The 16,678-nt window shown below is 42.5% G+C and overlaps 1 protein-coding gene across 2 annotated transcripts in view; it reads right to left on the bottom strand.

The window, feature by feature from the left end:
- Positions 1-692: 692 nt before the first annotated feature.
- Positions 693-16,678, bottom strand: part of RALA (RAS like proto-oncogene A) — a 72,871-nt gene continuing 56,885 nt past the window's right edge. For both annotated transcript variants that reach the window (XM_080818394.1, XM_080818395.1), the window contains 4 exons: positions 14,288-14,440; positions 12,047-12,255; positions 6,986-7,160; positions 693-878 (listed from right to left, as the gene is read on the bottom strand). In XM_080818394.1, the coding sequence (XP_080674520.1) occupies positions 756-878; positions 6,986-7,160; positions 12,047-12,255; positions 14,288-14,401 (621 nt within the window). In that variant the 5' untranslated portion in view covers positions 14,402-14,440 and the 3' untranslated portion in view covers positions 693-755. The remainder of the gene's footprint in view (positions 879-6,985; positions 7,161-12,046; positions 12,256-14,287; positions 14,441-16,678) is intronic.

Consider the following 16,678-nt stretch of genomic DNA (forward strand, 5'->3'; position numbering starts at 1 on the left):
GACGGTTATTTTTTTACGAATCTTCTATACAAAAGTTGTACTCCACACCAGGCAAATTTTCTCTCACCAGGACACGCGGGGCGGCGATGGGCCCACGGCACCAGGGAGGACACACCCAGGATGATGTCACCGGGTATTTTTCGGTTTCTAAATTAAGGCATATTCAAAAATTTCCATGTACAAGTTTACACCACTTTTCCACGTTAATCACCAGGTAATTAATGCAGGTTCACAGATGAATCACTCTCAATTGAACTATATGCAACAATCATGCCAACAACTTTTCTTCTATATTTTGCATAACAATGGTTAAAAAAAGTGGTACAGTTTCACTACCATGTTCACAATTGTCATTTTTCAAGGCAGTAGAAGACCAAGACATTTTAAAATGATATAAAATTTAAGCTTTATAATAAACCAGAGGAAGTAGCCTTTCCTCCCATCCCCCCCACCCCATCTCAGCTCTAACAGTTCCAGAAAGACTGCCCTCGAAACACAAGCCCACACGCTACATTCAGGACCGCAATAAATGTAGGCAATTATGAAAGAAGTTGAACTTTGCTTCTTGGTGAAGCCACATTAATTTCTTTTTTTAAGTGAATTTGACTTTCAGTGCAGTTCCAATTCATGCTTTTAGTGATACATAACAATTTCCAAATTGTTAAAGTAATTTCAGTCAATTGAGCCTTCGATGGCAATGCTTATAAATTATATTTATTAGTATGGTCAAGATAAGAAAGGAGTTTGGGCTTTGATTATAAAATGCAGCATCTTTCTCTGATTCTCTTGGCTAAACTTTTCCTCTTCTTTTTTCCATTCTTTTCTTTGCTGTCTTCCATCTTTCTGGCTCGAATTTCCCTCATCAGATCAAAAAATACCTAGAAAGAAGAAAACAGGGTAAATAAAGCCAACAGATAACATGAGCTTGGTACTTCTTGGAACCACAGAAGTAAGCCTTGGGAATGAACTAAGAGTAACTACTTAAGTGCTCTCGTTTAGGGAGTACAGGGAGAAGATAGCACAAAATCAAAGTCTCCTTCTCCAGGTATACTGAGAAAGCTGGGACATTTTCTGAGTTACACTTTTCGGTACAATTGTTCACATCATATAACCTAATCTTCCCATCCCAATTTTTAAGATAAAGAAGATAATAGCACTACAGATGATGACAGCTCCAAAGATAAAGAAGATAACAGCACTATAGATGATGTGGATTCTGTTTATACAATTAATGAATGCATTTCACCAATTCGTATTTAAAGGCAATTTATGTTTAATAAAATTTATATTTACTAATTTGTTTGTTTTCAGCTCCATTTTGAGAAACAAAGCTGAGGAAAATGAGTGCTTCCTTTATCATTCTGATACTAGGTACTAAGAAAACAATTTTCTTTGTGGCAACATATTTGAGATTTTATCAATTCTGTCTCCTATCCAGAAACTGGCAAATGAGAGCTATTAGCACAATAACTAAAAAATTACTAGAACAACTCGAAAGTTAAATATTGCTGACAAATGCCTGAGGGCAGACAGACAAGGGTCTAGAAGGACACGGGCTCACATCGTACATGAATAGTTACAAGTATGCGTATGATGACTGGATGAAAAAATTTCAGGGTCTACACTCTAAAATTCTGTATTTAAAAAATTCAGTTATTACTTTGGTTTTATTTATTTTTCTCATAAGCATGAAATAAGAAGTGACACCACACTGACTTATTAAGAACTCAGCTGAATATAAAGATTTCAAAAATTCTAGTTGGCCTGTGCATTGCGAAGGTGCTAAGTAAACAAATGTATGTAATGTAGTGGCCGGTGTGCCTCCAGCTCTCCGAAGGAAAGGCTAACTGAAAAAGTGAGGTGCTGTAAAGCTCAGGCAGAGAGGGGCACCTGGGTGGCTCAGTGGGTTAAAGCCTCTGCCTTCAGCTCAGGTCATGATCCCAGTGTCCTGGGATCGAGCCCCACATCAGGCTCTCTGTTCGGCCAGAAGCCCGCTTCCTCCTCTCTCTCTGCCTGCTTCTCTGCCTACTTGTGATCTCTACTTGTCAAATGAATAAATAAAATCTTTAAAAAAAAAAAGCTCAGGCAGAGAGCTATGAGTTATGTGGGTTTACCTGCATTTGAAACAGAAACAACGAAAGGATAAACCAAACACTGCTATTATTTTCAGGATGAAGGGAACAGGGGACACAGAACAGTAAGGTATCTGTGAATATACTTCATGGTACAACTTCTACTTTGGATTGGTAAATGTTTTACATATTAAAAAACGGAATTAAACACAAAAAAGCAGCTGCCAAAAACTGAAAATCAAACTAAAACACTTTAAGGTGAGCTACACAGAGAGTTGGTGACATAATCATACAGAGGAAAGAATTCAAGAGACTTTAAAACACGGCATACACAATATACATCTCAGAATAGAAGCTAAGAATAAAAATAAAAACAAAACCTCAACAAATAAAAAAGCAAGACAAATCTTGAACTTCACTTTGTAATTATGCTGTTCACAGTAACGGTGGTATTGCTGACTTGGAACAATCTTATACAACAGGTTGCAGGGCAGTGTAAGAGAGCAATCACGCTAACGCAGGTTAGGAACCAAGACTTCTAGTGTAAGAGAGAAGATATGAACATAAAGTCAAAGAAGCAGAAAGTCCTGAATGCTACAACTGAATTAGAAGTAACAGTATGATCTCATGATTTGTTTTCTTTACTACATATTTCCCAGCACTTCAAGGAAGGCCACGAAGCAAAGACAAGGCAACAGCAGAGAGCACATTCGTCCTCAGGCTATGGCTGCTAAATACCATTCCTCCCAGGGGAACCGTGTCCCTTAGATAAATGGCTGATCCCTGATCTGGAGTGAGAAATAGAAAGTAAGTCAGAAAGCAAGGAAGCTATTAAAAAAAAAAAAAGGCAAGAAGTGATTAGAGACTAATGGCTTAAGTCAAATGGACACAGGACCAACACACAAAGGGGTGCAAATGGTTAGAACAGGGAAAAACCGAGCAGAGAAAACCCACAGAGAATTCAGAAGACTGAAACAGACAGGTGACACAGACGCCAGCGGTCTCTGCCCCCACTTGATGCACCTTGGCTTCCCTGGGGTGATTTCGGAACACTTGCCCTTTGAGTCTACAGCTGGCCCGCCGAGGCAGGAAGCTTCCAAGCTAGCTGCAAGTAACATCAGAGGACGCCCCTGCAGCCTTCTGATGCAGGTATATCATTATGGAATGCACTCCAGAAGAAGGTTTAATTTTTTTTTTTAAGTAGGTTCCATGCTCGATACTTGATCTCACGACCCTGAAATCATGACCTGAGTGAAAGTCAAAAGGTGGCCGCTCAACCGATTGTGCCACCCAGCTGTCCTGTTATAAAATTTAGAAAGCAAACTACAGAAATGCATGATCTACATACACAGAAATACCGTGTGTGTGCGCGCGTGTGCGTATACACACACATATACATATGTTATGTGTATACTGTATATATATACTATATACACATTATGTATATATATACTATATACACATTATGTATATATATTATATATAGTATATATAGATATATATACTATATATACTATATTTATATAGTATATATATTTATATAGTATATATACTATATTTATATAGTATATATATTTATATAGTATATATATCTATATATACTATATATATAACATATATACATAATGTATATATACATAAATATACTATATACGCACTGTAAAAATCCTATGTATACGGGGGAAACACAAGCAAACACAAATCTTCCCTTAGACTCTATATACTGGTCTTTAAATGTGGATAAACATCTGGAAAGACGTCTGAGTTAGCAGTGGCTACCTCACAGGAAGGGGAGTGAAGTGGAATCTGGGTGGGGAGTGACTCCCTTTTTCTCCTTACTACAAATTTTTCTTTATACAATAAACATATGTCCATGTTTTTAATGAAAAAAAAAATTAAAAACACAGTACACTTCTACTAAAATTCTCTCCCCAACATAAACTTGGCTCTCTTCATGTAATAAATCATATTCTCTGTTTTGACATCTACTTGCTCAACCTCTTCCCATTCCTTCAAGATGTTCCTTAAAAATTAGGAGCAACCTTGGAGTTACTCTTGAAGAGCAAGAGCGTTTAGCCAGGAGGCCGCTAACAAGGTCATGAAGACAAACGAGCACCCGAGTCCGTGAGCAGGACTGCCAGGTGTCCTCTGTGACAGGCAAGGCCCCTGCTCAACCACTCAGATGGTCAGGAAGCTTTTCACAGGGTAGATTCAAAATCTGCCTCTTCAAAACTTCTTTGCAATGGTCTATGTGGAAGCCAGAGGAGGGCACGGCATGAGCCCTTAATGTCTTGTAGGGGAGCTAGGATTTGTTTCCTGTGACAAAACAAGATACTTCCCGATATAATAGAAGGAGACAGTGTTAACACTCACGACCCCAGGAAACCTGTACGTGGCTCCCACAGAGGGTGACATACACCTGGGGGATACCTCAGGGACTCCAACCATCGTGTGGAGTAGAAGAGCGAGATGACGTGGGCACCAGAGCCAGCCACACCCAGGGCCAGCAGCTGCCATCACAGGCCTTCTGAACTTGACTCACGTATGTAATCTCTCCACATGTCAGTTTCCTCATCTCAAAAGTGAGCATGAAAAGAGTACTTCTGCTTTACTGGGTTAAAGATGCATGGCTAGTACTGGCCACAGTGCCTGCGTCTTATAAACATGACTGAATATGAGCTCTTTTAACTATTAACATTATTTCCTCAGCAAGAAACCAAATATCACCTAATTCTAGAAACTGAGTAAGTTGCAGCAAGTTACTTCTACGTAGCCACTGAGGTGTTTTATGCGGCGCGGCACGGCACTCACCCTGCTCGGGGTGGAGCAGCACACACAGTGAGAGCAGTTAGTGGGAACTTCTACCTTGGTTTACAAGCCGCCACATTTCATCTCGTTTTGCTTTGGAGAGGTGACCACTGACTACAGACCACATGTTCCCACAATGGCCACAGCAATACTCTCCACGTTCTTCCAGCATCTTGCCACTCTCCACCAAGAGGTGGAGTCGATTCCCTCCCTCCTGACCCGGGCTGGGACTCTGGGACTACTTCGGCCAAGAGAACGGAGTCGAAATAAGGCTGTGTAACTTCCGTGGCCAGGCCAGAGAAGGTGATGTGGTTTCTGCCTGGTTCTTCTCTTGTGACGCTGGCCCTTGGCACTTACCCTGCCTCGCCGCTGGAAGAAAGCCTGAAGTAGGACACCTGGAAGAGGTCACATGGTGAGGAACCGAGGTGTCCTTGGACTACAGCCAGCATCGACTGGCTGAATCAGACATGTGTGAATGGTCTTTAGAACCCAAGCCGAGCCGCTTCCAGTTTCGGGACTTGAAGCTTTTCAGCGCAGGCACCAGACACCACGGAGCAGAGACAAGCCATCGCCCCCCCGTGAGCTGTCCAGATTCTTGGCCCAGAGATTCCACGAGCATAAGAAATGGTTGTTTTCACCCATAAATTTTGGGGGTACAGTTGTGTGACACAGCCAGAGTAAGCCCTATCCCTTGACTTTTCTTTGACAATACGTGCGTACGGCAAAAAAATTCACGCCAGCAGATGACAGCACAGGGGTTGTTAGAATGACAGCTCTGTGGCTTGGATGGTTACTGGTCACCTCCTCTCCCCACTCTCCTCCGTGTAAACAGGTTTTAGAGTGTGCTCTACAACCCGCTCAAGACACCGATTAGGAAGAACCCCAAAACACACATAATGATAATATCCAATGTTGCCTCTCAAAACTCCAAACACATTGAACTTTAAGACACATTTTCATTACCAGTTTAAATACATTTGCCGTAGCTTTAGAGAAAACTGGTATACTAAGTAGAAATCTTGTAACACTCATTTTGTACAGATATCTTGGGCCTATGGGAATCTGACCACATGACCAAAAAACCCTAACTGGCTTAAGACAGTATAATGACATTGTCATCAGGCCCACAGTAACTGAACAGAACAAATCTCTCATTTTTCTTTTTTTAAGAATCCCTAATTTTTTTTTTTAACTTAATGATTTCTGGATCAGCGTTATAAATCTACAGGCACAAGCAGACCAGTTCACTAAAACTTGAGGCCACCTAGAAGCGGTGTTACTTGAACTGTGGTCCCCCGGGCCACAGTCTGCCCTGCAGGGGAGCTTAGAGGAAATGCAAATTCTCAGGTTCAACCCAGAACAAACGAATCAAAATCTCTGGGGGTCAGACCCAGGAATCTGTGTTCGTCAAGTTTCACAGACGATTCTGCCCATTAGAGTTTAAGAGGTGCTCGGTAGAGCCTAGATGCTTGGCGGCTCAAGGAGCCCAGGCCTCGGCCCAGCGGGCAGCCTCCTGAACACTGAAGATGTGGGTCTCCCGCAGCAGGACGACATAATGCACCTGGGCCGGCTCCTAGAAAGGAGGCAAGGGTGTTCCTCACCTGGACTCAGGGAAGGGCCACCTGAACAAAGGGGGAAGATACAGAAGAGGGCAGAGAGGAGAAAAGAGGTTGAGGGTGGGGACTGTAGGTGCAGTAAAAGATTTCAAAGTCCTCTGGCCTGCGGCTCCTTTGTCTTGGGAGCTAACCTACATGGGGCCGGGCAGGTGTCAGCTCAGAGGACTTACGCCATAGCCTTGTAAACTACCCAGCCCATCAGGATAAGAAAAAAGAAAAATTTAAAAAGGGCAGGGATTCAGGTCAGAAATCCCGTCAGTCCTAGAAAAAAAGTGGTGTCTCGTGTTTCAGTGTCTCTTGGGAACCTGAGGACAAGGTGAAGTAAGAAATTCCTAACAGGCCGTGCTTGAGCACTCAGGGCGGATGAGAATCAGCACATACTAAATCACTGTCTGCAAGTGTCACAAATCTCTAGACACAATGGAGCTGAGTTAGAGCGAATCAACTTGTTGTTAACACGATGTAGCTATAAGGAGGGCCGCCCTTTACCTTGTCAACATTAGCTCGAGTTTTAGCAGATGTTTCCACATAGTTGACATTCCACTGGTCCGCTCTGGTTTTTGCCTCTTCTACGGAAACCTGCCTTTTATCTTCTAAATCTGATTTGTTACCAACCAGCAGAAATGGAACGTTCTCATCTTCTTTTACTCTTAAAATCTGCTCCCTGGATAGGAGGAAATGAGAAAGAAATATTAATATTACGCTCGTGTGTCTGACCAACAAAACAACAAACACCAGCTGCAATGAGCATTTATTCACAGGATTCTTTACAATAACAATGAGCTCATTCATTGCATGATGGGAAATGAGCATCACATCCTCCTTATTTTATCATCAATCACTTGCATTACATACTCACTTCTTGGATGAAGGAAGAATACACCAGAGAAGGGAGTATAAAATGGCAGTGGAGGTACAAAATGGAAGTGTCAGAAGCAACTTCCTCCTTTTCCTGCTTTATTAAAAATAAACTTTTACGGGGGCGCCTGGGTGGCTCAGTGGGTTAAAGCCTCTGCCTTCAGCTCAGATCATGATCTCAGGGTCCTGGGATCGAGCCCCGCATCAGGCTCTCTGCTCCGCAGGGAGCCTGCTTCCTCCTCTCTCTATGCCTGCCTCTCTGCCTACTTGTGATCTCTGTCTGTCAAATAAATAAATAAAATCTTTAAAAAAAAAAAAAATAAATAAACTTTTACGAGAAGGGTGGTTTTAGATGTGCAGAGAAGTTGTGAAGACAATACAGAATTCCCATACTCTCTGCACCCAGTTTCCCCTACTGGTAACATCTTACGCTGGTGTGTGCATTTATCACAATAAGCCAATCTTGATCCGTCTTTATTTATTTATTTTTTTAGAAAAGATTTTATTTATTTATTTGACAGACAGAGATCACAAGCAGGCAGAGAGGCAGGCAGAGAGAGAGGAGGAAGCAGGCTCCCTGCTGAGCAGAGAGCCCGATGCGGGGCTCGATCCCAGAACCCTGGGATCATGACCTGAGCCGAAGGCAGAGGCTTTAACCCACTGAGCCACCCAGGCGCCCCTTGATCCGTCTTTATTAACTGAAGTCCAAATTTTATTCAGATATTCTTCGTTTTTACCTAATGTCCTTTTCCTGTCCCAGGATCCTGACCAGGATCCCACGCGACATTTAGTCATCAACTCTCCTTAGAGTGGCTCGGACAGTTCCCAGACTTGCCTTGTTTTTGATGACCCTGACAGTTCTGAGGCTTGCTGGTCAGCTCATTTGTAGAAAATCTCTCAATTGGGATTTGTCTGATGTTTTTCTCGTGTGATTAAACATGGGATTTGGGGAGGAGGACCACAGAGGGAGAGAGTATCATTCTTATTCTTATTACCTCATATCAATGGTCCCACTAAATGTTTTTAAAAGCCCCACCCAGGCCAGACATCTCTTGAGTATGGATTTTGTGTTCAGAGAGAAGTTATATGGCATCACCAATTTTAAAGGTATGACGGCTCTCTGTTCCTCCTAATCACGTGCCTCTGAGCAATGAGTACTTCTCTGCCTCAGTCTCCTCGTGTGTAAAATGAGGCTAACAACAGAACAGTTCCTCGGAGGATGAAACGTAAACTGCTTACAACTGGGTCTGACACACAGGAAATGTTCAACAAATGCGAGCTGTTCTTAATGATTACTAGTACTCTACTGGAGAAGTTTTCTTCTAAAATCATCATTCTCTTGCTACCTTACTGATGCCTCTCTTTTGAAACAAAGACACTGAAACTACAGGAACGGTATTTTAGACTAAAAGAAAATGAGAAAATTAAAGGGGTGATTAGAAGGTCAGGGGGTACCTGGGTGGCTCAGTGGGTTAGGCCACTGCCTTTGGCTCGGTTCATGATCTCAGAATCCTGGGATCGAGCCCCGCATCGGGCTCTCTGCTCAGCGGGGAGCCTGCTTCCCCCTGCCTCTCTGCCTACTTGTGATCTCTCTCTGTCAAATAAATAAATAAAATCTTTAAAAAAAAATGTTTAAAAAAAAAAAAAGAATGGCAGGTCAGCTGAAGACACTGACTTTGCAGGGAATCTATCATGATGTTTGAGATGGAACAGGAATCTTCACCAAGTCTTAATTTCAGATTTGTCTACACTGTGCTTCCTTGGCAGTGTCGCCTAAATACCACTGCCACCACCACTGCCTCGAGCCATTTACTGAGTGTTCCCCATGGGCCACGGGCTTTCAGTGCCACTAACTGCACACATTACGTTACGCACTGCAGAGAAAAAGCTGCTGCCACTTACAACTGTAAGCTGTCCTCCTACAGGACATTGTCCCGATTTTGAGAGATGATAAAATGAAAAAAATGTGTGTCTTCGAGTCTATGAAACTCGCTAGTATCTAGCGCATGTTGTTGATGCTCAGAGCAGTGCCTGGTGTGTGGTGAGTGCTGCGTGAGTTCTAGGCAGGGTTACTTTTAATATTCCTTCATTCACCTGATTGTCGATGTCGTCAACACCCGAGCAGACTCAGTGTATGCGGGCAGCTCTCTGGACCCTAATTCCTAGTTTCTAGCATGAACGGATTATGGACTACACAGTCACCTCCATCTTTCGGGGATCTGTACTTACCTTAAGCACCTTACTGAGGAAGGAACAAGGTCACTGGGCATAGTAACTGGGGGACACGTGCTGAGCTGTACAGGACTGGAGGGGTGGATGTTTCCCACCACGCACGTGACCTCTTGCAGGGAGCGCGTTCACGCTCGCCATTACTACTGTCACATTTCTGATGTGCTTGTGCAGAGGATACTGGCCAGCCATCATCTTTTTCCCGTAACAATAAATGTGCTGGTATCTTCTTAGCCAGCCTCTAGAGCCTCAACTAAGATGTTCACAACAAAGGACTTACCACCTGTGTCACTAACCAGCAGAGACTAACACTGGTTTTCAGGACTCTGGTACTTCTGGTCATATGTGTATATGTATATATAGTCATTAGTTTATTTCTTAATAAACACCTACTAAGACACTCTGAGTCCCTCCTTCAGGAAGACCAACAGAGAAAGTGCAGTGATAGCATTAATCAGTGCTTTCAGAAACGTGGCCATGGAAAGCTTGGACTTACTTACTGGGTTCAGGGGTGAGAGGACAATATTCTTGAGTTAATTAGTTGGTTTGAATGAGCTACTTTCCTGGATGTCAGAGAAAGGCAATGCTATGTCTACAATCTTCAGACACATTTTACTTTAAATAGAGTGTTAGAGGCTGTTACAGAATTTCGGAATAGCAAAGTACCTTCACAAACTGGTCCAATTTCTTCATTTTTGGCAGACCCCCCCCCCCCCCGCCAAAAAAAAGAGAGAGAGACAGTTTTCTAACACTTCTACCAAATGTTTACTAAGCAGTCCCTGTATGATACATGACAGGAACCGTGTCAAATATGGGCACCAGGGATACTCGGACGGGTGAGAAATGGGTCCTGCTCTCAAGAGTTTTCCCCTCCTCAGGAAAAACGCAGGCACATCAAGCTGACTCTGAGAGTGTAGTAAGTGTGCCGGCCGCATGGTCGCAAGCACTTTACCACATACAAAACTCCTTCCTTAGAGAAACCAACAAAGTTAATTTTACAAATAAATCTGCATTTTATTTCTTTCTTTATTTGAGAGTGAGAGAGAGTACAAGCAGAGGGAGCAGCAGGCAGAGGGGGAGGGGGAAACAGGCTCCCCACAAGCAGTGAGCCTGATGCGTGGCTCGATCCTAGGACCCTGGGAACATGACCTGAGCAGAAGTCAGACACTTAACCAACTGAGCCACCCGGGCACCCCATAAATCTGCATTTTAAAAAAGTTTCTCAATGACATGTTTTTTTGCAAAGAATGCTCTCTTAGATTCCTTTAAGTTCTTGAGACTTTCAAGTATACATGAAAAGCAAACTTTATATAGGCCCAGGTTCAGTTTTTGCTCAACCCCTGGAAAACTTCCCTCATCAGTGGAAATCCTTATCCTTCAGGCTCAGCTATCTCATGAAGGCCTCTGGGCTGCTCTCCTCTCCTGGGTCCCTGCAATGATCTCTGCCCACGTCTCCTACTTTGTCACCACCTTGCTCTTGGTTTCACCCCTTTTTCAACTAGGCTGTATGAATCTCCAAAATAGAAGATACACTACGTGTTTCTTTTGTGTGCCTCATACTAATGCAAACTCATAAAACAGAAATAAAAAATATATAATTAAAGAATACTTTTGGGGGTGCCTGGGTGGCTCGGTGGGTTGTGTGTCTGACTGTTGGTTTCGGCTCATGTCATGACCCTGGGGTGTGGGACTAAGCCCTGTGTCTGGCTCCGCACTCAATGCGGAGACTGCTTGGGATCTCTCCCTCTCCCCGCTCACTCTCTCTCTAAAATATATAAATAAATAAAATCTTTACCCCCACCAAAAGAATACTTTTGATTATACATATAGGATATGAGACTACTCAAGAACTTATTTATGCCGTATGTCTCTTAGAAGTTCTCTCCCCTTCCCCTACCACCCCCCTGCAAACCAAACGGATGACAGATTTTGATTAAGCAAATAGTAAATAAGATATAAAAAATATATAATCTAACCTCGTGTGTCAATCTATAGTATTTTTATTTCTATTAAAAAAATCAGTGTGTGCAGTCTGGCATCTATGTTGTGAGGAGGATGGCAATGAGCCCGCTGAGCATTACACAGGCGCAGGACACCGGTGACCAACACAGAAAGATCTAAAATCTGGCGCAGAGCTCCATGATATGAGCCAATGTCTACTCTGATGGCAGCAACAATATTCTACTCCAGACAGAAATACTTCAGAAACAGGTACTGAGGCTGTCACAGTGTCACGCCCCAGTGCAGGCGGCACGGGGATAGCGGTAAGACAGCAGTAAGGTGTGTACAGGGTATCTGAGTGTCAGTACACCGGGGACGGAGTCATAGACTGCCATCAAAGAGGGAGTAAACACGATCACACGCAGAGTTAAAGACTAACAAATAACCACCTCTAGCTGTCCGCTTGTTTCGGGGGAAGACACTACTGTGCACAAAGTGCGAAGGCCTCAGTCCCCGCCATACCTGAAGTCGGCTGTGGCTGCAAAGGATTCCATTTCTGTAATAGAGAAGACACAGAGGAAACCCTCCCCGCTCCGAAAGTAGTTGTCTCTAATTGCAGCATAGTCCTCCTGCCCAGCTGTATCCAAGATATCGATCTGCACTTCCTCCCCATCCAGCACTACCTTCTTCCGATAGCTGTCTGCTTTGGTAGGCTCATAGTCCTCCACAAACTAGAAAAGATGAAATGCAGATTCATGTGAAGTTGCCAAAACAGTACAGAGAGGTCCCATGCACTCTTCCTTCCATGTTCCTCAATGGTTAACACTAAATTTACATTTTCATTATAGATAATTCAGTGGCTTCTACTTTTGCAAAAAGCAAGGGTTGAATGAGTAAGTCTAGACTGTTTACAACTTGACAACTAGGCCTTTTTCTTCCTGAAAACACCGGACCTGCAAAAACAATTATACATCTGTTTAATCAAATATCTAAAAACTCCTTTCAATGTGACTCTAAATATAAATTTTCATGCCAGAATTGTGGAAATAGCTTGAAACTGAGTCAATATTGAGGTGAACAATGAAAGCTGCTATGAGATCTCTTCTCTAAAATGAACCAAGTCAATAAAGTGGCTTATACTACTCAGTATAATGGCAAATCATGGACTTTGAGATCGTTCTCTAATGTCTGCTTTTTAAAATGATACAATTAAACAACTTTACGTTTCCACATCTATCTTCAACTCTGTAAATCTCATCTTGGTATTTTTGATCAGTGTATCACTGTTAGCACGTGTCTATGTATACATACATACTTTTGCAGTTTTTATTAGCTCCTATAAATATTTTCATTATCTGATATTTTCTTATTTATTTGCTCAATGTCTATATCCCCTTATGAGAATATAACCCTGCGAGCAGGGACCTTGACTATTCTACTCATCACTGTAGCTTCCAGAGCTTAGAACAGTGCCTGGTACACAGAGGATACTCAATACATAATTATTTAAAAAATGAATACAGTGTATTTGTAACTATAAAGGCTATAGAACCTTCCACATTTTCACACTTATTTTTATAAGTATTCAGTATTTATGAAGATTTAACAAATATAAATATTCAGATATCATATCAGATACTACTGTGAATATTAATATTGTTGAATACTGAGTGAAAGCTTAACCATTTATTAAATGTCAGGTATGTGAGAGTCCTACCTTTGACCTCCTCCTTACTGTTAAGGGGCTGGATTTAGCGATTAGTTTGAAAGACTAGCTATTAAAATGAATAGTACAGAAAACAGATTGAACAGATAAATCAGCAATTTCAAATTCTTTGTTATGGTCCCCAATAAGCAAGATAACGGCTGGATTTAAGCTGTTTGTGGGTGTGACAGACGCTGATGAGCAGGCAACTGGGGGGTAAGGCCCTGCAGGGTCTGCTGTTAGAGGGCACCAGGCTTCAGGCTCCGTTTCTCACTGGAGATCACTCCTCTGGGGCAGGTTGGGAAACCTCTCTGAGGTTTTGTTTTCTCATCTGTAAAATGGGGACACTACCATACCGTGCAGAATTGTTATGAGGATTAAGTAAGAAAGAGAAACCATATAACCTTGCTGCTCTGGAAGGAAGAGTTGAGGATAAATGCTTAAATTGGATTTTCAACTCTTAAATCATTTAGGCTTGATAAGAATCTTCTGGGGAAAGAATATACTGCTGTATGTGGGCTGAGATGTTAATTCTGGGGCAGTCAAGTCTGATACACATACAGGTACACAAATCTGTAGCCTTCTTGTAATTATGTTTTAGGGATACAGCCTTTACCTAATGATGAGTGTAGTGCCATGCCAAATACTACAATTATTATTAGAATTATTTTATTAGTATTACTATTATTATCACAGGCACCTTATTAATGTCAACTTTAAGTCTCAATTAGGTACTATATCTGCCAGTTCCATTAATTCAAGATGTGAACCTCCATTAAACACTTAAAACAAAAAAGCCAAAGTTAGATTGCTTAAAAGTTGGTACTGCTTCCAGGTTTGCTTTGTTTTTAAAGTATAACGTTTTTAAGGATCTTGAGTTATTGACTTGTTAAATCAGGATGTATATAAATGTTGGCTCTGAACTGAAAAATGGGGAAAAAAAAAGTCTAGTAGCTTTCAAGGATTCAGGAATATATCTAAAATAGCACCAAAAAGAAGCCATAGAAATCCTCTCTGAAAACCCAAAGTTTGCTATCCATTATAAAACGGGCACTCACCTCATCATACATGAACTGTAGGGTCAGAGCAGACTTGCCCACACCACCACTGCCCACCATGATGACTTTGTGTAGGGCCAAAGAATTCTGACCCTTGGGCTTGTTTGCAGCCATCTTGTGTCACAGAGTTTGCAGCTAAGGAGTAAGAAGAATCTAGAAAGGATGAAAAAATAAGTAACGTTCAGTACATTCTTCTTCAGAATTGCAAGTGTAGGGAAGAGATATGGTGTCCTTGGGCTTCAAGATACTAGTTTTCATTTTCATGAAATCACTGTGGTGATTTGAAACAGATGGCAAATGAAGTATGCTCATTTAGAGGAGGAACCACTTATCAGAGAACACCATGACAATACAAAAAGTATATGAGTCAAGGGCATTTCTCCTAGAACAGCTCGTTTTCGGTAATGAGCTGTGACCCACAATGAAAACTTCCCAGTGCAACCACATGCTGACAATAATGGAGTACTGCAGGTATTAGAGCATAATCACAGACTATGAAAACATGCCAAACAATCACTTTGTTCTCATGTTAACCTTTACTGACAATAATTAGAGAGATGTTTCTTCTAATTCTAGTAAGAAACAACTGACTCCCCTCCCACCCCGCCTGCAAAAAAAAAAAAAAAAAAAAAAAAAAAAAAAGTTGCCGACTGAAAGGCTTACTCCCTGTACGTTTATAAATGAAGGAATCTCATCCCAGTAACTTGGTAGCAGAATTACAGATAGACTCCGATACTGTGTATCACACCTCCCAAGGGACATCACGGAGTAGATGTAATTTACATAGCTGGATCCAGAGTGACCCCGCTTTCTCCAGAACGTGCATTTGTGTACTACCTGTCCGTCTGTGCTCAGGGTGGGAGGACCAGGTTCCTCCAGAAGCTGGCTGCTGCTCTATGCTAATGGCACCCAGTACCCGGCCTTAGAGAAAGAGGCCATGAGGTCACAACCAACAGCCCCTGTGCAGCCCAAGCCAGAAGCCTTTTTGTTTTTCGATGTTCCAGGGGTCTGCCGCTACCCTTCCTTCTCAGCATCCTCTGACTTCTTTTGGTTACCGTACGGCTTTCCCAAATTGCAGCTTGCATGGCCACACCGCCTCCTGCCTGCCTTCCCGTTCTGTGCCAGTGTCTCCCACCTCGGCTGCACCAGACCCCCACTGGCCTTCCTCGGTTCTTCAGGTATCCTCGCCCTCGCCACGCAGTATCCTGCGTCTGGATTCCAGTTGGCTAAGACCTCTCAGTTTGGGGTCTCAGCCTTACCTGAAACTCTCAGCTCTCCCCTGCCCTGTGTTCTCCTACAGCATCTGCTGATACTTTCCCTCATAACCATTATTCCAGGTTGAAACTGCCTGAATGTGTTAGCTGCTTCTTCGGGGTCTTCTTCCCTAATACACCAGAAACAACTTGAGTGCTGGGAGCCACGTCTACCTGCCTTACTCTACACCCGACGTGAGTAACACAATTTGGCAAAATCAGCCATTTGGTACAAACATGTTGAATGAACAAATAAATGTTCTCAGACTGACAACTGTGGGGAGTGACTTAGACGGTACTGGTATAAAGTGGTCATTGCTACTAGAGATCTGACCACAAGTCTGGGCAAGGCCACTCTGCTGGGGGTCTGTGCCTCACCCACTGGCTTACAGGCACCCAAGAGTTGGGCAATTCTCAGCTGCACCCAGAAATCACACCCATATGACTATCTGCCCAAACAGAAAAGTCTTTCTTTCTTTTTTTTTTTTTAAAGATTTGTTTATTTATTGTACAGAGACAGGCGGAGAAAGAAAGAGTGCACAAGTGAGTGGGGAGGAGGGGCAGAAGGAGAGACTCCATGCTGAGTACAGAACCCCACAAGGGGCTCAGTCTCAGAACCCACAAGGTCATGACCTGAGCCAAAACCAAGAGTCCCACACTTGAGCCACCCAGGAGCCCCCTCAAACAGAAAAGTCTTAAGGAAAAAAAAAAAAAAACTCCACAACCTCCCATAATCTTACTATCCATTTAACAACATGAACATGTTGTACTTTGAGACTGCTTTCAAACTGTATGGAGCATAACTTGAGCTGACACTATATATGCAATTTCTGATCCCGTTCTTAGTGTGTATCACAAACATTTTAGCAGAAGCAGCTTGCACTGCAAAGTATCCTGTAAAGAATCTATACTTGGGGGGCTAGCAATTGGATCAACTCAACAAAGAAGAACTGAGTTCCCCTTTTTCCTGGGTGCCAAGGACACGATCAATAGAGTGTGAATGACTATCATTCCTCAGAAATAGTGAAAAATAATAGCATATTGCAGATAAGGAACTAAAAGCCTGAAGTCTTCCCAGCCTACGCAGTTTATGGAACACAATGCTGCTGGTGTTCCCAGGTGAATCAGGAAATGACTT

Source organism: Martes martes (assembly GCF_963455335.1).
Source record: "Martes martes genome assembly, chromosome: 11".
In the NCBI taxonomy this organism is placed as follows: Eukaryota; Metazoa; Chordata; class Mammalia; order Carnivora; family Mustelidae; genus Martes; species Martes martes.